Below are 27,057 nucleotides of genomic sequence, written 5' to 3' on the forward strand. Positions count from 1 at the left end.
TAGGATTTCCTGAATTCCCCCAAGTTACTTGTACTTTGAAGAAAAATCCCCAGTGCTTCTGACTATTGCTTAAAAATATATTTATCACAGCTACATTTCCCTTGATCCAGCTTTCTGTGTACCACACTCTCAGGTTCAAAGTCAGCAAGGTGGGAAACCACAGCATTGAATTTCTCCCTCTGGACCATCTGAATGATATTCATGACCACCTTCACAGAACACTTACTCCTTTTCCAAGCATTGGCAACTGTCCCTCTCTGTTTTCTACTTGTATTATGTACTTGGCTAAATCATCAACCCCTCTTTGATTATGACTTTGAATATAAATACAAAGAAACCTCTTGACTAGAGTGGAATACACACACACAGCATGATCTCTTCTCACAAGTCGGTGTTGCCACTGTCCTCAGAATTATTCTCCACTTACTGTGACCCTTTCCACAGCAAATACAAAAATTCACATAGGGTTCTAGCAGGCAACAAACAACTACCACCTGATTTCTGGTAAGGTACCTTTACAGGTGTGGTATTAGACTGCACTAGCCCATCTGAACACACATTGGAGAGAGAGAGAGAGAGAGAGATGTCATTTCCAAATGTCTTTTCAGGATTGCTGCTCCCCAGGCTTTTCTTCTTCCTACACACAGGTCCACAAAAGAATATTTTCCCTCCTTCTCAAATACACTAACTTTTGCTCCTCCTTACAATTTCATATTGGTTGTTGGTTCTGTTGTTGCTTTCTTTCCTAAACTCACAGTTTCAGACTTTGTAGTAGTTATTCCCATGTCCTGCCTGGGATTCACAACCTGCTGTAATTCACCTCTCACTCCTCCTCCATTAGGAGGGCAGCTGACACCAGATCTCTCAGTTCAACATGAAGCATTTATGTATTCTGAACTCTTGAGAAAATTTAAAAAGTGTCTCAAATATGAGGACAAAAATCCTTGATGTAGTAGGGCCTGTTAGCGTTTAGTATTGACACTCAGTATAAAACATGAATAAAGCCATCAACACGAAGACTACCACACAAGGGATTTACACACACATAATTTACTCTTCCCCTTCCTCTGCTAATGCCAATATCCAAGCAAAGCCTGGCCTACAAGCCAAAAATTTACATCCCCCCACAATATAATAGCCTGCAAACCAATTCAGCTCCTTGCTTAATCAGCCGCTAAGCCAGCACTCCCTCAACTATTTAGTCCTGCTCATTTTTCAAGAGAACACAAGTTTATGCCTCACTCCCAATGCAATTAGCATATCGTGATGCTGCAAAAGCAATAACAAACTTGCAGTTCCTTCCATACCAAGTAACTCTTGCAGCTTTCAAAGGAGACCCCCTGAAGTATTTGAAGCTATTCTCTGTGCTCTTTACCTACCCACTTTTTCCACTGGACAGGAATCCTAGCACCCTTGGCTTTCAGGACATTAAGCCAAAAGCCAAGTCAAGTTTGTTTTCCCAAGTGAAGCTAAAGGCTGTAGAATACAAAGACTGATTGATTCAAGGAGATGAAGTTAATACAAAGGAACTATGATTAGAACTATACAGAACAAGTCTAATTTTGATTTCTCAACACTTGCTGGTTAATGAAAAAAAACGAGATTTTGCCCTGATATTTCACTTAATGCCACTAATATTTGTGTCTCAAAATGCAGCAGGATATCCAAAAGTTATAATACAAAGCCACATTACCTGAACTGCTACCAACAATCATTAAAGTTCTGCTATTTAAAATCCCTCCAGAAGCTTGAGATGAGATTATGACAAGAACCATGAAACTACACATACTACCACCTCGTCTACTTCCTCATTTATTTGTCAATTCAATCCTTGCATATGAGTGTATTAAGTCTCAAGCTGTCCTGAGAAAATACTACAAATGAAAGATCTTCATTCTATTTATAGCATCAAGACGCGTAACACTTCTTTATTTGCATATTATATGAAGACCAGAGTAACTCCTGCACTGCACATCACCATAGAAGTGTGATATTGCTCAGACTACTTATAAAATATCTACTGTGGCTGGGGGACAGGGTGCTATTTTGTCAATTTTTTTTAACCAGTATTTTAAAAGACATGAGATTTCCAACATGTTTTAAGCAGTTTTACGTGGTTTATCTTCAGTGACGTACAGGGTGCTTTGAAGGCACTTCACAGTAATCAACACTTCATGCCAGACTGAGTGAACCCCAAAATTGCATGACTGCGTGGTTCATGGGTGATCTAACCCAACAGTGCTCTAAGGACATGATGGGGGCAGGCAACATGGAATAGGATTTGGGAAAGACACATTTTAAAAGCTCTGAGAGGGAGCAAGTTCTCAAACATGTGCCAAAATTCCATAGTATTAGATACTTTCCAGTTGGGAAAAATACTAAACAGTGGGACCAACTAGGCTGAAAATTTGTCCTGCGAGGTGAAGATGCAGTCTTATCTCTCAGTGCACCCCTTCTTACACACTGCATATCCCCTAGGAAATCCAATGAGCTGACCAATGAAGAAAAAGATGGATCAAAAAGTTAAGGGTTAGGCATTACGCTTTGAAATGGCCTATACTTGTGGCAACAAAACAGACTTCAACATTTCTGCAGAATCAATCTGTGCTAATTATCTTGACTTTCACACTTCAAGGCTAAGGAGTGTTTCAGCCAGAACTGGAGTTACTTGAAGAGTTGTGCTGTCCAACAGGGGCTGGCTGCTGATGGCACGTGGTGCAGGTTATTGAGAGGACAGGGGATATTGTCATCTTTTAGGCACTGAGAAAGTTTGGTCCAAAAGGCAAGGAAGGGGATGCCAATGCTCTAGAATATAACAGTACAGGTTTTAAGACACCTCTGACAAGGATCTGGAAGCACTGTGGGCAGAGCCTGAATGGGTAGTAGCAAACCATACTCTGCCTGTCCCATACTTTCACATTTCAGCAGACTTTCAGCTCCTTGTTAAGAACTTTGTGCTCACTTCCATCACACACTTCATGGTTTTAGTCAGACAAGAAGAGAATATTCTTATTATTGTTTCTAAAAAACACACACATATATATACACACCTATATATGTATAAGAGATGGCATCAACCTCAAAAACGGAACTAAATATTCACAGAATTAGAACCTAAAAATCTAAGTGAAAAGATATACAGACTTTTCCTAAATTTATTTTTTTCATACCATGATTCTCTAGTTCTATGGGTTCTCCTGAGAAAGTGTCTTACAGATGGCACACACTTCTAATGTGCTCTTCTCCCCAAAACAGTAAGCATCTGGTGTGCCTACTGTTTAATTACACAACACGCTCGTGCGGGAGAAAACATTTTCAAGCTTGAAATCCTATGCTCAAACTCTGATTAAATCCAGTAGCAGGAGTTGTTCACAGTCAAGACAAAAGTTTTCAAACAGAAGGAAAAACACTATTAACACAGAGCAAGCAGATCTTCAGTAAGTTTCTCTATGTGCAAAAATAGCCACTTTAGAATGTGAAAAGATGCAAATTTTACAAGCAACTGTATGACAATTTTGTTAAATTGTTGATGAGCACTGACACTACAACTGAAACATTAGTTTACTTTGGAAACAATACAGTCTGGCCACATCTCTGGAACTTTAGGCATATGCTGGGTTAAACTATTATTCTACCCTACCATCTTCAGAAATACATATTGAAGTAGTTCATCTGTAACTTGTCTAAAAAAATGCTCCCAGGAAGATTGACACCCCAAATTCTTTTATCACTGAATAGTGCACTCCCTCTGCTGGCACAGCACAGACCTCACACCTTAGCAGAGGAGGTCTGTGCTTGACACTTCTTCAGATGTACACCTGATGCTGCTCTGTTAACTTAAATGACTTCTGTAAGAGAAACTTTCTGTAAGAGAAAGCTCTCAAAGGTGCCCATTAATAACTGACTTCTCTTCTGAAATTTTGCAGGGGGAAAAGAAGACACCATGGGCCACAATCCTTCTCGGTCAACTAGAAAATCTGTACTGGTCAGGCTCACAGTCATTTTCCAGGTGAAAGGTTTCTGAAGACTCACTGTTATAGCATTTCTAGCTTTCTAACAAATAGTTCTGAGATGTCAAATAAAACACACACAAAAGTAAGAGCCTGCAGCAGCAAGCTGACATTACCAACTCCCATTCAGCCATGGAATGGCTACATTTTCACTGTTTGTCTATGTTTCAATAAAGTGTGAGAATCTTACCAAAGCATTGTTTCAAGAGGTGCTGTGCCTCCTCACATGGAAACAAAACAAGAGTTTAGACTCCCCAAAAGCACTGTACTAGATGAATTTAGTACTTAACCTAATCAGAAGACCTGCAAAAAAAGTCAAATCTTTCAAGACATCTTAGAAACATCTAATATTTTAGCTTTGAGGCAAAAGGCTAACCCTCAGCTAATAGAGACATACTGTTATGCATAAGAAGGCTTAGCAGTGAATAGTCCCAAGGAGTTTCATCAGCACACACTGGTAATACACTAACCAAGTCCCTGCCACTTACGGCCATTCCCTCTGTCCTTTTTGAGCTTTGACATACTAGGATGAAAACTTCATTTTTGAATGGGCCTCATGTTAATAAACAAGAGAACAGCCATATGTTTTAGCCTGAAGTCATGTTGATTTCTTCTTGATGAAAGTTTCAGTTTAAATATCAAAAAGTGAAGGTAGCTTCTGAAGTAAAGTTAACGCATGTTTCTGTGAGTTTGGCTTTCCTTCTTGCTCATACATTTTGCAGAAAATATTTAAGTGCCTTCTCATTACAGTGTACAAAAACCTTAGGCATGCAGAGGTAAGGGCTGCCCACCCCAAGAAACACAGATGCAGGGGGAGAAGAATGAACCATTTACAAGAAGGAATAGAAGAAAAATCGTGAAGAAGCACTAAGTGCTGTTTTATGTGCTTACCTTGCTCCTTTCAAATAGCTAATAGGCATCTTTGCAACAAGTTCCATTTCACACAATAATCAGAACAGTCCAACATGACAATCAGAACCTCTGGCTTTTTCCAAGATGAATCGTCTAACAGGTCAAAGTAATTCCCCCAGACCTGAATCTTGTTTTCTGGTTTTGAATTACCAAAAAGTCTCGGTAACTTACCTTACAAACAGATGTGATGTTAATGTTAACCATTTTGTCGATCACCTGCAAGAAAACAAAGTTTTGGGGTTTACTCATTTGAAGCTATTTGAACAGTATTTGTATGTCCTCTGGGTTTAAGTGTTGGGATAAATTATCTGCCTTTTCTCCTTGCCTTCTTGCTTAAGTATCAAGAACAGTGACAGGCTTTCAAAGCAAAGTCTGTGAATTGCTCTTGGCCAGGTTTCATCTCTGATTAGGGACTCTCACTAATACAGAACCAGACAGGTGTATCACACTGACACTCTATTTCCTAACACTATTTGCAATACTTAAGAACTGTAATAAATTCTTAGCCATTACACGTTTTGAAATTAACTCCTGTATTTTACTCTCCACCATTTTAGTGACTTTAAGTTTATTCAGCAGGTTAAAAAACTGAGGGGTTTTTTTTTTTTTTTGCTAAACATTATGAAGCTTATTTGAAGGTGAACCAAACACCAGATATATTTAGCAACACTTAAGTAGAAAACAAAAAACCACAGTGGACCCAGTGAGCTACAGGGGTTACAGAAAGAAAATCATGCACCAGTGAAATTGTTCATAATCCAAGTTTTCAGTGTATCTAGTACAGCCAAGATTGTCCCTACATTATGAACTGTCTAAAATGGTCATATCTTAAGTTTTGTAAGTGTTATGGAATATGCAGCTTCCATCCATGAAATTGCTTGCTCCCCTTCAGTCACTTAAGAAGCCCCCCAGCACAAGCTAAAGCAACTTATGAGCAACAGTCAGATGAGACCGCAGACAGGAGCAGAAGATGCAGGGAAGAGTACGTGAAGAACACCACCAAAAAGTGAGACTGCCATCACCAGCATTGTGTTATGCTGCTTATGTACATTTCCAAGTTTTTGAACATTTAATTCTAATCAAAAAACCTCATTATGTGGGTTCCTTAACCAAACCTAAATACTTCTGTAATATCTGCTAACCGCAGTAGAACACTAGAATGTACCACAAAGGCACTTACCTTCTCCAGCTCTGGAACATCAAGAAAATATTCAGGATAAGAATACGACATTCCCACATTGTTGACTGAAAGAAAAGCATGAATTAGATCACTTGGATGCCCCCTGATTAATGACAATTTTCAAGCAATACTCTTAAAATGTTGCATTTAAGACATTCTAGCTGCTTTGGCCAAGCTTCCTTCACTGTAAATACCCCCGCGCACACGCAGCGGAATGCGGCAGCGCACGGACGGACCATTGCAATGGGTTCGCACCGTTCTTTACGATAAACAAACACTCGGAGCGGAACAGGAGCCGAGCCGCGCTCCCCGCGCAGGGAGCGGCGGGCGCGGTGCGCGGCGCGGCCGGGAGGTGGCAGCAGAGCCCAGCGCGCCCCGAGCGCCCCCCGCCCCGCGGGGCAGCCGCCGCCTCCGGCGACCCGCTCCGCCGCCCGGCCTCCCTGCTCGGAGATTCCCCGCGGGAAACCCTTCTCCCCGTCACCCCCACATCTGCAGCGAATTATTTAAACCGCCAAGATCTTTTTTTCCCCCCCCCAATACTTTACACTGGCACGGTTTCATTCTCGGACGTGAAACCGATACCCATTCTCTAAATCCCAGCCCCAACAGGAGAGAACTTCTAATTCTGTTCGGAAACAGTGCTGCTCTGCAGCCTCCAACTCCATAGAGCACATTGATATGGAGACAAAAAGCAGCAACCAAAAGGGATCTCCGCTTCCTAAGTATCTGTTGTTCATCTTACGCAAGTGAATCGCGTGACATGTGGTTGCTGTGGCAACATTTTACATTTATATAGTGTCTTACACCCCAGAGAATCCCAAAGTGCTATGTATGCTCAGCAGCACTGTGCACCTCCAGGCAGGAGTCTGCACGGGGACAAGAAGCGTCGTCAAAAGGCACTGATGCCTTTTTCAAAAAATGAAATAAAATAGCCCCTCCACCTGTGCCAAAAGCTATTGTTTTAAGACACAGCCTGAAAGATAATTTAAGTAGCAGTAGGGATGCAGGATGTGCAAGAAACAGGAGGAAGAGATTCTGGCCAAGTGCACCAACTTCATTTGGAATTCCCTCAAGCTCTTTTAGTCCACATCTTAGTGTATTTATGGAAGTTCATTAGTCATGCTGTGTGTTTCAAATTTTTAACTTTTAGATAACCTTTAAAAATTGAGGTGAGGAATTGAGGGGAACAGGGCGTTGGCAAATTCCCAGTAGACATTTGCTATATTTAGAAAGAGTGAGAAGTTTTTAAAAGGAAGAAGACCCAGTCTTGCTACTGCCAGAGTGAACCAGATTTTTTTCTTCTTTTCATCCAAAAATAAACTATTTTTTTTGTTCCATCTCTCTGGAAAGGATTTTGGCTATGAATTGTGGCAGGGTTATGGGACTAACCTTGGCAATTCTCTCTGAATTTAGAACGCTTTTATGATTCACGCTACAGAGACAGTCACACAAAATTCACACCCCTTACTGCAGGCTGGGTCCCAGATATGCACCCTTCCACTTTCTGCAATCATCTCTGCTGCAAGTATGTAACAAACCATTAAAAAAAAATCAGGTTTTGGGTTGTACCACTGTATTTTAACTAGAAAAAAATGGATAGCAACAGGGTAAGATACTGTCCAGCACAAACTCCTTTTAAGAATCAGAGCTATTTAAGAATGGCAAAAGGAAGATTTCCCACCTCTGTTTATTTAACATATTGCTGTAGCTAGCACATGTTCGAAGTCACTGACAGACGCTGTTTTGAACACACAGCAAAACATTATGCAAACTCTTTTAGCCTTCCTACGTGGGTGAGAAGAAGCTTCCAAATAAGAAGTTTACAAGGATTTCAATCTGTAAGTACTTTAGTTAGACTCTGTGCAAGTCCATAATTAGAAGCTTGTTCTTGAGCAGTACGTGTGGAGACTCCTATGTCTCCAAGTATAAGGTTAAAAAATAATCAGCATTGATCACTGGCAACTGTGCTGTGCTACCAATGCTCCTCATACCTACTGTTCCAAACGAGACCTGAAAGAAGGAAATATGCTGGAACCTGAGAAATCAACCCTTATGGCTGTTCGCATTTAAATCCATGTTTTCCCTCACACAAACGTGAAAAACACAGCTCAACAAAAGCTACATTCTGGATTGCAACAAATGCTACAGAATTTAAAATACACGGCGCTAAAGCATGGAGTTAATTACCATAAAAAATTAAAATACTGTCTTTCTGGAGTGGCCATCATCTGTGTGGAAAAATTACATTGGCAAGTGGTTTCTATTACTGCAGCTATCTCTGGGGAAAAGAAAATACCTACATATCATGTTATCTTGTGATCTTGAGCACAAGATCTACTAAAAACTGCTAGTGATTAGTTGGAAAAGAGGTTTTTGTAAACCTGCACTGACAATGGCTGCAAGAGGAAAAAAAAAAAAGCAGAGGAACTCAGCTAGAGAATACACAGCTCTAGAGCATTTAGTTGCTATTTTTACCATGTTTTTAGCCAAGGTGCTCATGCAAATAAAAGCAAGAAGCTGGCTCTGTTTGAGGAACGCGCTTTGGTTTCCTGTAACAACCTTACACAAAACTTGACACACACACACTGCTTTAGTGCCCAGTTTGTGCAAGGCTATAAAAAGTCAGATTTTCATGATTTTGTGAATCACCATAACCTAATCACAGCCTGAGAAATAATAAAAACCCTTCCAGTGCAGCTATGTACCTTGCACAGTAAAAGGTTTGCTGGTGTTTTGAGACATTTAAATGATCTACCATTCTGTAGCAATTGCTATGTGACAGGCAGCTTGCAAGCCCTACACTCCCTGAGTAGATTTTGACAGGACAGATTAGAATGTAAATTAATTTTACTCTTCAAAGTTTCTTTGGAACTTATTTCCTTCAGAAAGAAGAAACAAGGCATTCACAGTTGTGTCACAACTACTCTTTACACAAAACACATCCTTGCCATTTGAAGTTACTCCAATGCCTTTGAATTTTTATAGCAATTAAATACTGGATGCCATGAGTTGTATGTACTCACGTCTGTTAGAAGTAGTGGGAACACAAGGGCTTTATCCTTCAATGTTATTTTTAAATTGCATTTTTATATACACTATTTTCTTGAGTGTTATTTTCAAACATTGTACAACAAGATTCATCTATTAGCAACAAAGTTCATACAGTATATCACATGTGTAACAAATTTGTTTCAAAATGTGCCTAAAATACTCCACAGCTTGCAGCTGCAATTATTGCACTTCAGGTTAGTAAAATGAGTTTCGTAGTGAAGAGTGCTTTATCATATGACATGTACTAGTAGATGTCTGAGCCATGTGATTTTTTTATGTGTTTAACCATCACAGGTTGTCATCCCTATATTGACTAACCATAGAAATACAGGATATGCACAGGCATATGTGCTTCCAAGGGAAAAAACCCAAAAAACCAATAAGCAACTGCCTTTACCCCACTGTTCAAAGAAGATTCAGGTAAACTGCTGTTATGTTGAAACTCTTCTCAGCTTGTGATGAAGCATCTATTTGAAATCACCTCAGTTCTACATTTGACATAGTAACTGGAGGGATCACCTTGTCTTTTCAAGGACTCCCACACCACCTACACTCCTGCAATGTAGCAAACCATACTCAGGCATATTGTGTTCCTATCAGCAAAAGAAACACAGCTTACCAACATGACCAGAAAAGGCTTAAGACTTTTGAAGCAGGAGACAGTTACTTGATGTTCTATTGTAAGGACTGAATTCCAACAGCCCTGTAATTAAAAGTTCACGCTTCTCCCACAGGGCTCTACTCCTAAACTGAGTATCTCCTAAGCTAAAGTATGTGAAGCTTGTTTAGGATCTAAGATGGTATTAGGTCATAGAATCATAGACATTTAAAGGGCATCTAGTCCAACTCCCCTGATGTCTTCAGCCAGGTCAGGTTGCTCACCGCCCCGTCCAACCCCGCCTTGAATGTTCCCAGGGATGGGGCATCCACCACCTCCTCTGGGCAACCTGCTCCAATGTTTCAATACTTTTTCTTCTTTATACCTAACCTAAACCCACACTCTTTTAGTTTAAAGCCATTGCTCCTTGCAACAGTCCTATTGCAAAGGCCCTGTTAAGAAGTGTCCCCATCTTTCTTACAAGCCTCCTTTAAGTACTGAACGGCCACAACAAGGTCTCCCCGGCGAGAGACCTCCTCTTCTCCAGGCTCAACAACCCCAAGTGTTCAAGTCATGGTGCATGCAGTCATAAGCTGCAGTCAAAGGCCTCCAACAATCACAGAAAAACACACTGAACACATTCAGTAAGCATCACAAATTCCTAGAAAGTAGGCACATATGCAAGCACCATCTCATGTAGTGTATTAACAGCAACAAAGCCTTAGTCAGATAAATAATAGCTTCTGTGAATTGGTTTCAATAAACTTCAGTATGGGAAGAAGTTAGTAGGCATGTCAAGACAAAACATCACAATGAAAGACTTAGATCTGATACAAACCCAAAACACCAATCTCCAGGCCTTCCAATCCTGCTTTGATTCCATTGTAAATATCTTCTCTCTCTCCAAAGTCTGCCACAATGACTTTTGTTTCCACTTTGTACTTTTCCCCTAGAAAAAAACAGTTTTGAAAAGTTTGAAATAGTTTACCATTCAGATATTAAGACTGTATCAGTTACTAGGTTTTACAAAACATTATAAGAGCTAGCATTACACATGAACATTTTCACCTCTGGAACAGGAATCCCTGAATTTTAACATTACCTGCACAGGAAGTTTGTGACATTAAGCTACTTTTGGTGAGAATATAAATTCTCAAATGATTCAGCACATTTTGTTTGTAAGGGACAAGAAAGGTGGCAAGAAAGCAAATTATACACCTTTGCATAGAACAGCAAAAATGGAGAAATCTGGAAATATATGTACACAACCATGTTCAAATACAGCTTGACAGGAACATTTTTTTTCAACTTAAGCCAAATGGCAAATGAGTTGCTTCAGACCAAGCAGAACAATTCTTTATTGCCCTCCATTTCCATTCTCACTTCTGGTCCCCTAAAACTTTTTGAATCTTCAGGGTTTTTTTAACACATATCAAAAAGGGAACATGTGGGTGAACAAGAAGAGCAGAACTTCAAATGCTATCATTCCAAAGCCCTTCTGATGTTCTGTCATCTCCACCCTTACTAGAACAGGAAAAATACACGTTGGCAACTACATTTTGAAAGAGAAGAAGGCAAGTAGTAAAAATACTTCATATAAAAAGCAACTCTGCTTTCATCAAGCTAAATTATACTGAATCAAAAGCACTACAATGTCCTCTCAGACTTCAAAAGAGCAGAATAGCAGCTTAACATTGCAGCATCTCTGTTCTGCTGCACCCGACTCCCACCCTAGTGTTCCTTAAGGCACCTGTGTACAGCTTGAGAAGGGTTTTGCAGCACTTTGCCCCCAGAGCCATTCATAAAAACCAGTGCCATGTTAAAGGAAAAGAATCATTCACAAAAAAAGATTAGAAGCAGCCAGATTCCCATGATGCTCCTTCCCATTCAAGGGAAAGCCGCGACTCCCATGATCCTGCCATCCATTCATGCAGAATCATGAATCTACTGAACTCACTGGTTTGCTGGCTGCCTCCCCTCCCCCCCACAATATCCCCAATAACAGATGAAATTATTTCTGCTCCTTTTCCCTCTCCCCATCCTCAACCTCTTCATCTCTCCTGAACAGCTGCATTGTTTAAAAATCCCCTGAGAGATGTTGCTATGTCAAATGACGACGTAAATAGCATTAAGCCCCTACTGCAGCAGCAGTCTTGTGATCGCGTCAGAAGAAAATCAAGTTCAACACTGGAGGGGGGGGGCAGAGAAATGGTCTATTTTTGAACACAGCTGTTCTAATGTTTAGCACACACGTTTGGTTTCTTACAGGACACAGAATTGAGGGCAACATTAGAGGCTCATCTCATACTTGCAAATGGACTGGATGGGCAAAGCCCAAGTCACACACTTTACACACATGCACACATGTCATTTTTAACTGTTTTGTGGGATCTGCAGCTGTCTTCACTGCCACTCAGATGCTTCATGAAATGCAAGTTGCTTAAAGGACCCAAACACCATTCTGACAAATTTGCTCAATTGGTACTGTCCTTTTTATACTAAACACACTTCGTTAGGATTGTTACCAATCTATCTTCAAAGCCTTCTGAAATCACTATAGAGATACTAAGAGGACAAGGTAAAGACAAAAATCTGTGAAGACCTAACACTATAAATAGAAAAAAATAAATAGAAAGTGCTCACACTACTATTCATATAAGACCCTTCTTTGAGCCTTTAGAAAAGTAGCAAAGAGCCATTACACTTATGGTAGTTAAGCAATACACCTATAAAAAGATGCAGCACCCTTTGTGGGCAGAGGCTGCACAGTACAATGTATAAAAACATATGCAAAGTAGAGGGCTGCCCACTGGTACAGCCAGAGGACAAGGTCTTTGTGCAGTTGCTCACACAAACATGCAAGGCTGTCTTGCCCCAGCAGCTACCACCAGCTGATCAAACCCTCCTTCCCCATTTCACGACAGCTTTCAGGTATCCTATAACTTTTGCATACCCTGTGCTCTGTCCCAGAACCTGCAACAGGTGGGATGATCCACCACCTCAGGGAAAAGACGAGGAGATACACCTGAGAAAACAGTTCCACGTCAAATGACAATGCAAATAGCATTAAGTCACTTCTGCGTAAACTTGGTCTAGCAGTCAGAGCACAAGGTGCAAAGGAGAGCAGGTGTGCCCTGCTCTGCATGAAAAAATGGAAAAGGGAATTTCCTTGACCTTAAGGATTAAGATGTTCCCAAACAGATGGGCTAGAAGAGAGAGTAGAGCACATTCCTATTTTATCTGCCAAAAAGGCACTGGGATGTAGATTAATAGAGAAAGAAGCAAATAGGCTATGTCCTTATCCAGGGCATCTAGGAGTGTCTGGGCTATTGCTGTCCAAGACAAAATCTGAAACTCATTAATGGAGCTTTCAGCTTGAGGACCAGGAGGTACTTGAGAGCTGCAGGGAGTGAAAGGAGGAAACTAAGCCAATTTTTGCAGTCACAGCTAGAGGACCCGAAAGACCTATTACCTGCCAGCAAGTCCAGCATTCCTGATGATATTTTGAAAAGTGGATCTGATGTTTTGTTTTTGGAACTGGTACTTCAAATGGTCCTTAGCAGGAGACTGAATATTACAACACCATGTTGTCAGCAGTTGTGCAGCAGTCAGTCATCACCTACCCACAAGATGGGAAAGGAAATTCAGCAGGTCTCTTTCACAATTCTTAATTCTGACACACCAGTATTTTAATCATCTCATTCACGAAAAAACTCAGGTGAGATCAGTACCTACAAATAAGTTTTAACCTAAACATTCACACGTCCAGTTAATTTTCAGGGTCTGTATTGCCTCAGTCAAGACATCTAATAATTTAGCAAGACACCAACTGTGCTCAACAGAATCCTGGTAAACCAATAAATGCAGACATGATCTTCTGCAATCACATCATCATTTGAGAAGCAAGTTGTTGACCATGAGCAAATTTTCATGCTGTGGAAAAGCTGAATGAACCAATAATCCCAATGGTGATAGAACAGGCTGGTATCAACACTGTACAAGACAAAAAGACGGAGTGAACTTTTGCAGAAGATACTGGGATGTATTCTTCCTAAGATCCAGAGAGCAACCCAAGAACACAGACTCCAGAGGCAGAGGCACAGCGCAGTCTGATACAGTGGTCATGCAAACAAAAGCAGTACATAAAATATACATTGAAAGATAACTGAAAAAAGTGCCTATTTTTGCAGTGGTACAAGAACTACTGACTTCCTGAAGTATGTTCCCATTGTGCATTCCTGCACAATACAGGATGAGACAGTCTGGAAACAAATACACTATTTAACTACATTCTTCACACCATCAGAAGTACAAACACTTTCACATATAATCCCTTGAAGAACACACTACCTTCAGTATCCTCAGAAGAGGACTCCACATAGTGTCTCAAACCTTGGTTAAGGTGTTACTTACTCAAAATAAACATTAAAAAACTTATAACCATCCCAAGGAACAGCCAACAGGACAACACTTGCCTGATTTCTCATCTAAGATCATCAGTTACAACATCAGTAGGTGAAGCAAAAACTTAATTAATTCCAAAGGCCAGATATGTCTGACTTACAGGAAATGTATCCAGTCCTGCTATGCAAGGAAAATGCTAATCTTAACTATCAGGCAAAGTAGGGCACACCTTGTCTACTAAAAAGATTCACTGGCAAAATAGCACCACATTACCTAAAACACCAGGAAAAAAAGGATCACACTGTAATTAAAAAAAAAAAAAAAAAACAAAAAGCTAGAAACTACAGTGAGCTACACCCTAAATAATAAAAAACAAAGAACTATAAAATGGTTAGGAGGCATACATTTTCCTTTTTTTTTTTTTTTTAATTTTTTTAAAAATTCTTTGAAGCCTGAAAATTATTCAAATCAGCAGCCCCCCTAAACTGAAATCTTGGTTGACAGGCTAAGAAAATGCTAAAGAAATTTTCAGACACAGATAAAGTGGGCTTCAAAGAAGGTTCCCCAAGAGGAGCAAGCTTGTGTACGTCAATGTGACAGCAAACAGACCAGTTTGGTGGTCAGGAGAAGCAACCCAGTTTACCCAAGAGCAGCAGTGTCAGGGTGTCTGTCATACTGTGCTGGGACACAGAACTACAAGATCTTCACCCCTAATAAAATAACATTAGTTCTTGTACCACCTGTTTTCAAAGCAGTTTGCTATAGCAGCTTGAATTTGCACCAAGAATGTTGAGGCAAATCCAGTCAACTTTGCAACAGAGAGGTTTGGGATACAAGGCCCACACTGTAAGCAGGTAATGGGGATGGTTCTTTCAAGATCAGGGAAAGGACATTAAAAACTCTTGCTAGAACTGAAGCATCTCACCACTTTACATTCAAAGTCATATAAATATTGCCATCACAGTGATGTAGTATAATGCAACTGGCTTGCAGAAACATAAAAGAAGTCTCGCTTGGTCTTCAGCTTCAGGACGGTCAGAGATTCAAAGCAGTAGAAAAACAGCTCTCCATTTTTCATCATACAGGAGAGGACAAATGTGTTTAGGTAAGGAGAATCAACTACCTCCACAAATAAAGATGCCATCTTTCCTAGATCACTGCAGTGGTAAAACTCACCCTAATGCAGCACCCAGTCTCCAGAAACAGTGTTTGTAACCTTCCAGTATAGGGTAAGAAGATGAGATGAAAGCAAAACATTAAAACCTCCTGCTTTTTAGTACTCATCTATGCAGGACAGAGATGAAGAGTTTAAGACTATAGAGTGGCTGCTGAGAGCTCTACAAAGTATTTGGTTGGTTTTAAGGGAGAGACAATTCATTTTGGGAATGTATCCAATTTGGGACTTTCAGAGTTCACAGAACTAACTCCCAGTGTCATGGATGGATGGAATCTGTTTTCCAGAAGTACCACATACTTCCAAGACTGGTGATAGCAGACTGTTATTACACAGTGATATATTCACCATGTAAAAGCATGTTAAAATCAGCTGGGTATAACAAGAGCTAGCTTTCTCTGAACATTTTGAAGGGTGTAAAATTCTGGAGCCGAATACTGATAACCTAAGAAATAGCTAAAAAGAAGCTCTGTTGCACCTGTTGCAAAGGAAGGATATGCTGTTCCTGCATAGCTTAAGATACCTGCCTACAATTTAACAGTAGTTGCTATGCTTCTATACATTTTTAACAGTATGTGCATATGCACACTTGGTCAAGCACCTAGGAATAGGTTCTGATTCCTTTTATTCAAGTACACATGCAGGACTTCCAGGGAACTCCTTACATACTGCAGCAGTTGCACATGTAATCTCAGAAACAGCTTCCTTAAAAAGAGTGAATATTTTAAAAAATCCAATCACGCAGAACTATACAGCAGGTAAAAAAAGACCTTATTTTAAATGTTCTGTTAACCTTAAGTTTCAATATACACTGACATATAAAAGTTAGTTCTTCACTTCTCAGCTTTCACAGATGACTTCAGAAGTCCACAAACCATTGAGCCACTGGGGCATGTAAGTTTGTAATGTGTATATACAGTACTATTACTACAAAACAGAGGGAAAACACACTTTACTAATAGTTGCCTCCATTTGCTCCCCTTTGACTTCCATTACATCAAAATATATTACAATTTCTAAGACACACTAACCAAGTCAGAAACACAGTCTGAGCAACACAGGATCAATCAATAAGGCCATTCACCCAAATATTATGCTCAACATTGTAAGCTTTTCTAAATCAAGCTTGTTCTAATTACCAAGCTAACTCAAAACACAAAATCAAGCCGCCTGTGACAAACAGCTGCAGAGGCTGACAGCCAGGGGGGCTGCACACTCGGGGCATGGCAATGTTTGCAAATGCTGCTGTGATTGCAGGCAGCCAGGCGAGCTGAGCTCCGATGCTCCCACGCACACCCCTCGCTCCAGCGCACCGCAGCGGGCCACGCACGAGAGGCTCCAGGGCACCGCACGTGCGGCCGCCCTCGTGCCATCAGGAGTCGTGACTCCCAGAATAGCTCTCCTCACCACAACCCCAAAATACCCACTTTGGCTGAAGCTGCACAATGAGTTGGTCGGGGAACACTCCCAAGCTGTTTCAGGGGAAAGCACAACATGAAGTGTGGGAAGGTTGCTATTGTGTAGCAGGCAGCATTGCACAAACTCCCCTTCCTTCTCTCCTCTTTCCCCAACACTGTTTTCAACTCCCTCGACAAGAATTTTTTTTTATATTCATTGATGTACTTGTTTTTACTAACCATGAAGAGAGCTATTTTTAATTTACTGAATCGTTTTAGGAAGGTCATATGGACTATTTCCCATACTTCCTGTCAAATTTCCTTTCCCTTAATGTCATAATTATTGTCTGACTGTGACAATGTGTACACTTGATATGTGCATACATGTAAACATAAATTTTGCATCACTTTTTGCAAAATAAAGTCTAAATTCTTCAGCCATATACTTATTAGAACAATAGCGATTAAAAAAAAAAATCAACACTTTTCAGATTTAGGCTCAACAGAATGAATTTCAGAAAGACTAGAAAAAACACTTTTTAAGAAAAATTTAGGGTCACTCATAGAGACTAAAAGGTGTCATACCATGGATTAACAAAAAAAAATTGTGCCCTTACTCTCACATCAATTTCAAGACATCTAAGTCAGTCACTCTACTTGAATTAAAGCAAATATAAGAAGGGAAACAAGTTTCTAGGCTAATTCAGCATTATCTTTTATACCTCCAATTCAGCACCCCCAGTAAAATGTTTGCTGTATCCCAAAGACAGGCATTTAAAAGCAGTTTTCAGGGTTCTCCAAAGTGTTACTTGTAAGGGAAAATACATTGTTAATTAGTCCACATGCAGTGCTCAAGGTAATAGAGTACCCAGTTCAGCACTGGAAGTGTGGCACATGCTTAAGGAATGACACAGCAGGCATACTTTTATACAGTAGCTACACCATATCGAAAATTGTTTATTTCTCATATTCAAGGACTTCTTCTTAAGAATTTGTTGTGCAATACAAGTCAACTGAGTTTCCTTTCTCTATGGAGAGGTATTAACTAGTTTTTCCTCACCACAACATATTCCTGAAAAAACATAAAAGTGACTATCACCATTTCCTCAGCAGAGAAGTCTATCAGGGATTTTTACAGCTTTGACAGATAAAGAGGACTTGATGTAATGGAACTTAACCTGCTAAAAAAGTGGCATAAGACTAAAATACACATTCACAGAAGGAAGTTGCAGAAGGAGGACAGCACTGTTTGCACCATTCAGTCCTTTCTTGTGCCAGAGAGAGAGTATTCCCTGCAGAGACACTTAAAAGGCCTAATTTTAAGTCTCTTGGCAATAGAGCTTCCACCAATTGGCTTAAAGCAGATTTGCAAAACAGACTTTCACCCAATCCAACATGACAACAATCCAGTACTTATCTTTTCATGTAATGTTAAGCTTATTTTACACTGAAAGTGATAAGCAATAGATTGCAGCTTTCTTGTTAACAGAAGGTGTTTAATGGCCCAGAGACCGGCACAAGGGCTCTTGTTTTGGCATCCCTAAAGCCTTATGTTACAAATAGGTTGTTAGCAGAGATAAGCATTGAGTTTCTGTGTGTTACAGAAAATGCAACATATTCCTGCACCCAACTACTGCCAGGCAGAGGCAGAAGTGACCCTGAATGTTTGCAGGGATGACAATTCCTGGTTGTTCAAGTCTGGGCTTCAAAAGTACCAATGAAGTCACTGGCCCATCAATCCAATTACCTAACATGTAAAACTTTAAGACTCAAGACCCAGAGTTAGTCCTTATCCTCCAGGCACAATATACAGAGTACCTGAGAAGAGGAAGAGGCTACTTCTGCTGTGTTTACATTCAGACAAGGAATCCCAAAGCATCTAATTCACATTTAAATAACTTTTACATATTTCTTTCCCTGGACTTTCTGGGTTTACAAATTATTAATAAATACTGCATAGAAACACACTGGCAGTGAGGTTCACAGCAAGCACCTTCTTTCTGGAAGAGGCTCACTCAAGTCCTGCCAGATGTGAGAAAGCACCATCTCCTAGAGCTTGCCAGCTCACCTACTGTTGTGTCAAACCCATGACACTGACCAGTAAACTTCCTAAAGTAGTTTTCATCCTTAAAACCACCTGTGACAAGTGGTCTGTTATTCCATATGCTGACAGATGATAAGGAAACAAGGTCCTTCTGCAAGGATATCACTAGTCATCTGCAGAACATTTTACATGTGGCTTGTCCTACCATGTTGCTGCCTCAAAACTCTCCTAAGAGGTGAAGTAGTTTTAGGAGTGCATCCTGTAGCTTGCAGGACATCTGTCAAGTGTTTCTCTCTAAGTTTTCTGGTCAATTTCTTCAAATTTATCCTGGCAAAACATCACTGAGAAAATTCAAGAGAAGATGATAAAAAAAGAGGCACTAAGGGGGAAAAAAATCCAGCCAAAACCACAGAAGCAGAATTCTTAAAGAAGAAAGAAATTAAAAATTAAAAATAAGCTCCCTTTCCAATTGTTCTACCTTTTACATCAGGGTTATCTATTTAATTTATTAAAAAAATTAATAAAAATTAATTCAGTTTGAATCCTCTGTCAGCTCTCTACAATGCCTGCCAACTGCTCCTTTAGTAAGTGGCTTATGCAAGGCAAAACCAAGAGAACTTTGTTCACTTCATCCAGGGAAACTTTCTTCAGAGATAAAATCCAAGAGCTCATTTTGAATCAAAGATCCTCACACTACAGCTTCATGTGAAAGGTGACTTCAGTGCATCAAAACAAGTCTAAAATATTTGAAGCCATTTTGCCAAGTTCAAGAAATATATGGGGATTTCAAGTATGTCAAGCTGAACCTGGCTCAGATGATAGAAGGCTGCAAACACATTCATTTACCTTGAAATAGATCACAAAAGGTCAGAATAACTGCTGGATTCACTTAGCCTTCAAGTTAAACTCAGGCAAGCGAACCTTGTCATTTCTGTGCAAGAAAACTAAGAAGATGTCCCCTTCCTCACAGAGCTCGTCTGCATTTCAGCCTCCTCTATTAAACACAAATATTCTTACTTGCCAGCTCCAAAATGTGAGGAGGATTTACCAGGGCACAGCAGGGAGGAAATCCAAGTGACAGGGCAGAGGTGAAAGAGCCAAGTGCTCCAAGGGAGGTGCAGGTGAGCATCTGCAGGGGTCAGACTCCTCCTGGGGGCATGGCCCATTTGTTGCAGTGGGACATGGTAAGGGATGAGGCACAAGCACAGGGGTCAGCATCAGCTCCTCCTGGGAGCATGGCCCGTTTGTTGCAGTGGGACATGGTAAGGGATGAGGCACAAGAACAGGGGTCAGCATCAGGTCTGCTTCAGAATGCTGCCTGCAACCTAGTTACCAAGAAAATTGTAAAACACACCTGCCTAGGAAATGGAGAAGAAACATTTCTGGTTTTGGCACCACATCCCATTTTTGTACTCAAAAATCATGCCAGAAAAGCAAGAAGACAACAGATCCCAAGTATAAGCATGACAGTTATCAGATTATAGTAGCCAAAATCTTACGGTGAAAGAGTAGTTCAAGATGAGACTACCATGACTGAGCAGCTTAGATACACTACACACTGGGCTGAGGAAATGTATTGGAATGAAATAGTCAACTACATAGATTTTAATTGCAAAAAACCAATATTTCCTTCTAAAAGAAACCTGTATTTTCTTACAGACATGTAGCAGAATCAAAGTTTTGGACGTTAGTTCTCCAACAGTATGAAAGGCTTACAGTGTATTCCAATTAAATGTTCATTTGTGAGAATACATTGGAAAAACAATTGATTTCTCTCAATTCAAACAATTTATCTGGAGCCAATTTTATCACCTGGGTGTATGTAACACTAAACCACCAACTCTAAAGCAGTAAATAGGAATTTCCTTTAATTATATAGTAACTGATGACAAACTCAGAATCTGCCACGTTGCTTTTACATTAACTCACCTACAAGTAAGTAGCTACTTAGACTTGCAAGCAGAAACACTAGCAACAAGCTACAACAGTTCTATCCTGGCTCTTGCAGCTCATGCACAACTCCACGACCTGTCCTGTGAAGCTACCAGCTAACAATGGACACCAATACCAAATTCTTTTAACAATTTCCCTATAGACAAGCTTTGAAGTTTTTTCCCTTCTTATCTCGTCTGCACTACATTCTTCATATTGCAGCCCTTAGGTAATGAATTTCTACACCAAAGTAGTTCTCAATTCTCAGAACAAACCTATCCAGTGCAGTAACTGAAGCTTTTCTGCCTGCAAATCCATGGTTCAAGAACCAACTGCTGGCACAGAACACCTGAGATGTCTTGGACCATGCTTGTTATTAAATACAGCAAATCAAGGAATAGACTCATTATGTGGCACTCAAACAATTGTCTCCATTCAGAGAGAAATTTTCTCTCTGATCCTCCCTGAACCTTTGGAAGTGTTTAACAATGCAATGCTTACAGACACTTCAGAAAAGTGCTGGAACAGTGAAGCAGCATGAACTAAACTAGACAAGCATTTTTTATAGTGACCTTAATAGTCTGTGCTTGTGTGTGACAACTTGATTAAAAGATCAAATATATTTCCATAAAACTTATATAATTCCTCATAAAGGTTGTCCATGACGACTGAAGAGGAAATGCAAAATTCCTTCTTCAGTCAGTGGCTGATACTCTATTTCTTAGGGAACAGAAAGCAGAATTTCTCTTTCATGGCAAATCCTACAACACCTAAGTACTCTGTAAAAAAAATAGCTTTAAAACATGCTTGAAAATACAGTGAAAAATCTTCTAAAGTCTTTAACTACCTGTAATTAACCCACTAATTTTTGTTGCTCAAACTGAGCTGCATATTCAGAACATCTGGCATTCCTGTAACATCAGTTCAGCCACTTTAATGTGCATATGCACATAAAAAAAATCAGCTCCAGGTCAACTGGCATTTAACATGCAGAAAGATGTATCAGTACTTCCCTTATGATGGTGGTTATACAACTTGCAATTCGTAAATAGATGTCACTCCTAGTAGAAGTCAATCCTGTGAGTGGAAGAAGAGTCTTCTGAAATAGAATGAACACACCTGATCCTCAAAAGCCCTCTCATTATTTGTGACAGAGTGCATCTATCCCATTCAGTAGGATAAGCATGAGACTGGTTAGTGAAAAGGAGGAGGAAACCAAAAACATGCACAGAATCACACAACTCAAAGAACTGGAATTAGTTAAACAGCCATTCTTCCTTAAAGTGATTAAGAGTCATTACTCAAGAGGAGCAAGCTCTTGAAGAACAATAGACCACCATAAGGAAGTTTAAAGCTACCTTAGAAGCCTGCAAGTGAACCACTCAAGTAATTACAGCCCTAGCATTAAAAAAGTCACCCACCTCATATATGTCGACATCTGAACAGACTGCAGAGACTGAATACAAGACAATTCTGTCCAGGTAAAACCTAGCAGGATCTCAAAGTGCGATTCAGGCTTGCTTGATTATGCAGACTATCCTAATCCTTCAGCATATGCCACAATGAACAAGGTATGCCTTTCAGTAGGCTCAGTGTTGTCAAAAGAAGTGTTCTGAAAACCCAGTGTGAGTCATCTCATTTCGGATGGTTTAGGAAAGGAAGCAGAAAAATGTTTGGGTGAGGCCTAACAGTAATTATGTATTACAGGCTGCTTCACATAGGTACATGTACCTATTTTTTTAATCTGAGAACCTCCCCCAGCAGCTATCATGTAAGTGCTGAATCTCCAAGCAGTAGATTTATCTGTCTTGTCAGCGTCATGCTTAATTCCCAGGGAGAAAGAGATATCCACATGGTTACAGAAAGGGTTATGACCACTTTCAGGAAGCTTGTCACTTCATACATAGGTGTTTGATTCCAGAACAAGATTATTTGTAGTTAGTTTTACTTTGCAAAACAACTTGATGTAACATTGCTAGAAACGTGACTGCACATGCCCACACTCATGCAGCAAACTATCATACAGCCACTGCAGTGAACCCCCCAAAAAAACCACCTTGTTGTAGCTTCTTTATGTGTTGGCAGCAAGTGTCAGCAGTTACACAGGTTACCCGGGCAGTGGCACCTGTTCTGCTGCATTTACACTGTCACTGCATTGATCAGAGCATCACAGGTAGGTCCAGACACTGCACTGGCAGCCTTAAATGCAGGATACTAATGAACAACGCCAATTACTTCCAAATCAGTGGAAGATAGAACTTGATGACAGCTTTGCTCTAAGAAGGAATGCTCTCTGCGACTTAAACATGTACATAGAAATGAAGAATTTTCTGTCTAGAAAACACTTTCATATGCTATCTTACATTGGACTAAAAATCAGAGACAGCGACATTTTTATCAATAGAACTGTCTGCCCTGACTTTCACAGAGCTAGCACAACAGCTACTGTGTAGCAAGTTGAAGTCCTGGAGTGTTTCAGTCATCCCTCCATTCACTCAGCAGCCCCTTACAACCTAGTACAGGACAGTGTGCTGATGCTCAACTTAGGGGATTGTGCTTTACAGTAAAGCAGTGCCACTAACAAATTCACTGAAATTTTTAATAAACTAAAGCCAAAATTATACATTTATGACCTTGGAAAGAGAGTAGTTCTTACCATTATCTGCATTATGTACACAGACTATTGTAGAAAGCCTAAGCAAGACAAGGGAGGGTAACACAGAAGTATCGTCTTGAAGGTTTCTTTACCCAACATCATAACACTGAGAAACCTGCTTTATAGTACACAACTCCTACTCCTGCTTATCAAAACCTTTTCACAGAGTTACATTCTCCCTTCATCTTGACATACTCTGCACAAACTAATAACCTTGCATGAAGTATGCCTTAATAAAAGAGATATAGATTAGAAGAGGAATTCTTGTGGGTTACATTATACTTTGCTCTGATTGGAAAATCATTTGTCAGCATGAGACTTGAGGATGCTTTTTCCTAACAGATCCTGTACAAATATCCATTTGTGATTGAAATACTAAAGTTGTTCCTTATTTTTCCATTACAGTCATTTACTACACACTTACTGAAGAAACGATCCCTAACACAGGTTCTTAAACACATTAACACATTCCATATAATCTTATGACTATGAACACTCACCACCTCAAAAGAGCTCACCAGTCCCCAGTCTAATCTTTGAATAGTTTATTCAAACAAAACAAAAAAGAGGGAGGAGGGGCAAGCTACCCACAATAAATTTGTATACTTGGTAAGACAACAAGTAATATAAGGAAAACGCTTTCAACAGCTTCTAGTTGCAAAGAAATCACCCTTATGGCTGGAGCCCATGAAATCAAACTTGCTTCAAACTGAGGGAATATTCAGATGGAGAAATGACTGCATGTTTCTTGCCTTACTATGATTTTAGACAGCCACTACTATGTGAATAGGTGGTATTTCAGCCAGGCCTGGTAAGCCGTTCTTATGGAAGACTAACAGTTTTAGGAGTCACTTATTCCAGAATTAAGCCTTATTGTTCTCAGAAGTTAAATATGAACAGCTGTAAAATTGATCTGCAAGGCCTTTACCACTTATATCTGTAACATTTGCACTGTGCACAAGAGCAAACCTTTTCCAAAATCAGAGCTGTATATATTAGCATGGATGAAATTCATGTGCAATTGCATTTATTTATAAGCATGCCAATGAAGTTTAGGAAAGAAGTTTTAACTCACTTATTTCAGTAGAAACCTGGTCCAGTTTATCTTTTGACCTACTTATTAGAACCACCTTCATCCCACGTTTTGCTAACTGCAAGAAAACAAAACAGGAGACATTAGAATAGTCATAAATCACTTCCAAGTTAGTATCCTAATCAAAGGAATTGCAAAATTCATCAAACATTGCAACAATGTATGACCAGCAAGTCTGAAAAAATAATACAATTTTAAATAGAGACTTGAAGGGGAAAATCAGGACAAATACTTCCATGTTATTTCTTACTTAATTCCCTTCACACCACATTTATTATCTTCTCAGTCATCTAATATAGGTGGATAGGCACATTTATAAAATAGAAAATGAACAGTAGATATTTTACAGAACTTTTACACTAACTCTGTAAGTCAGAGCATTATTATCCATAATGAAGTTTAACATGCCAAGTTAAGAGATCCATGGTCACTTGAACACCTGTGTTGCAACTCAATACTTCCTCCCTTTAGTAAGGCTCCACTCCTACTTTGTACTACTCCTAAGTATTACGGTTAATTTACTTCTGAAACTCTTTTAGAGAAGCTAGCTGTGGAACTTAAGATGTGGCCAGAGCATACCCTGGTCATCAAATCAGACCTACCACTGCAAGTTTAAAATGGGATCTAACAACTCAATTGAAAAGAGTTTGCAGGAAAACAGTTACATATCTGAATTGCTCTGCTGTGAAAACAATGTGACTACTATAAGTAGAAACCAATTCAAAGTGACACTGCCTTTCAGACACTCAAGGCTTACATATAAAAACCACATATGTCGTCATTGCTCCAATAAAACTCCTTCACTGCCTTTGGAAGCTGATGAGAACTGCTCTTCAATGGAATTTTAAAAAACCACAACAGAAAAAAATCCCAACCAACCAACAAAACACACAGACCCAAAAACCTCGAAACACCACAGCATAGTACAGCAACAACCTGAACTGGCTTAAAGCCATCTACTTTTCTAGCAGGAGTGTGCAAACCAGTAGTGATTCTGTGGGAGAGACGTATGACAGAGCTCATCAGTGAACTCCGCACTTTACTCCCACATGTGATCTCTAAGCAGTAGAAATCTCATAGGGTGAGGTGTGGTGAAACCAAAAACACCATAGGAATCACTAACAAACAGCTACCAGGTTCAGGCTTACAGGCAACTTAAGCTTTCTGCTCCAGGAAATGAGGCAGTGTTACAAGGATTACTGTCTAAAAGTGATGAACACAACCATCCACCTGCAAATAAGCACCCGGCTCACTGGAACACATTTTACATGAAGCCCACAGTACACTTGGAAGGCACCGGGAAGAAGGGAATAGCATTCTCATTGCACAGGATCAAGGCAGTGAAGGCCTTGATTACCTAACCTGTCAGGACAATCTGACAGTAATCTACTCAGAATCCAAAATAACTATGGTCCCATGCGGCAAAAAAGCCCCAGAGATCTTCCTCATGGATGCAAAGCTCCAGACTGTTGACAGAACAGTTTGCTCCCTTTCAGCAGTCATGACCTTTGGGCTCTCAGACTGCTTCAGTAGGTATCTGGGCATAGTGGGAAAGTATCCAGCTGTACTTGTCTCAAAAGCCAAGGAAGTGAAGTGATGCCAACCCATCCCATCAGTGGAACCTCAACACATTTAGAGAACTTCCACCACAAGGGCGAGCTTGAGAGAAACCACTGCTATGTTCACACTAAAGGGATGCACTCTGAGAAGTATACCTGAAATCTGGAAACAGAAACCCATTTGCAAGGGGAATTCTAAGCAGAGAGCACATAAAACAGCCAACAGAAGACCCTGTAACTAGGAACAAATATCACCAAGAGAAGTAATCAAACTTGAAAAAGATACAGCACTTGACAGCAAGTTCAATTAAGGTGCTTGATGCAACTGGACTAGTTTCTGTTGAGCACTCTGCCTTCATTGGTAGAGACCCAGTTGGCTGAAAGGAAACACAATTATCCAAAGAGAGATAACGATCCCTGAGATCAGTTACTAATTACATTTTTATATAGGAATCAAGGAAGACCCACTTGCTTTGTAGATAACCCGTTATTATACTTGTCCCTTTGGCCAATATTCTTAGGGTCCTGAAACGGCCAAATGACAAGACCTTAAAACTTAACATAAAAACTCACCCAGAATAGTGTATGTTGGCAAGATACTCTTGTAGCCTAAGGATTGATGCATGCAGGGGTCACCATTCTAATGGAGCTGATGAATGGAGGTGTGATTTCCTTAAATGCCATGTTATTGACTACCACATTTTCCACTTTGGTAGCAAAACACAGCTACTGTTTAAACCCTTTCTCTCCAGGATGGAAAACTATGACATTAACAGCCAGCCAAAGCAAGGTTAAAGCTCTTGTTAGAGTAGACATAGCAAGAGATTCTAAAAATGTGATACTAAACAGATGTACATAGTAGAGTACTGCAGAGTATGCAATGGGATCACAACCTCTAGTTTATCACTAGCACACAAATATGGCCAAGATTAAATTTATACTAATGATTTTCAAAAGCAAACAGAAGATAATGATAGAGGGGCAACGAATATAGTGACTCCTGACTATATCCTCAAAACATGAAACCTTTCACAAAGGGGTGATCTA

At 40.0% G+C, this 27,057-nt stretch overlaps 1 protein-coding gene across 1 annotated transcript in view; it reads right to left on the minus strand.

Moving 5' to 3' along the window:
- HSD17B12 (hydroxysteroid 17-beta dehydrogenase 12) overlaps positions 1–27,057 on the minus strand; it is an 83,965-nt gene that overhangs the window by 22,854 nt on the left and 34,054 nt on the right. Inside the window, exons 3-6 of the mRNA XM_039552092.1 lie at positions 24,434–24,509; positions 10,590–10,700; positions 6,103–6,167; positions 5,094–5,138 (exon numbers count right to left, since the gene is read on the minus strand). Of these exons, the coding sequence (XP_039408026.1) occupies positions 5,094–5,138; positions 6,103–6,167; positions 10,590–10,700; positions 24,434–24,509 (297 nt within the window). The remainder of the gene's footprint in view (positions 1–5,093; positions 5,139–6,102; positions 6,168–10,589; positions 10,701–24,433; positions 24,510–27,057) is intronic.

Source organism: Corvus cornix, chromosome 5 (assembly GCF_000738735.6).
Source record: "Corvus cornix cornix isolate S_Up_H32 chromosome 5, ASM73873v5, whole genome shotgun sequence".
Lineage (NCBI taxonomy): Eukaryota > Metazoa > Chordata > Aves > Passeriformes > Corvidae > Corvus > Corvus cornix.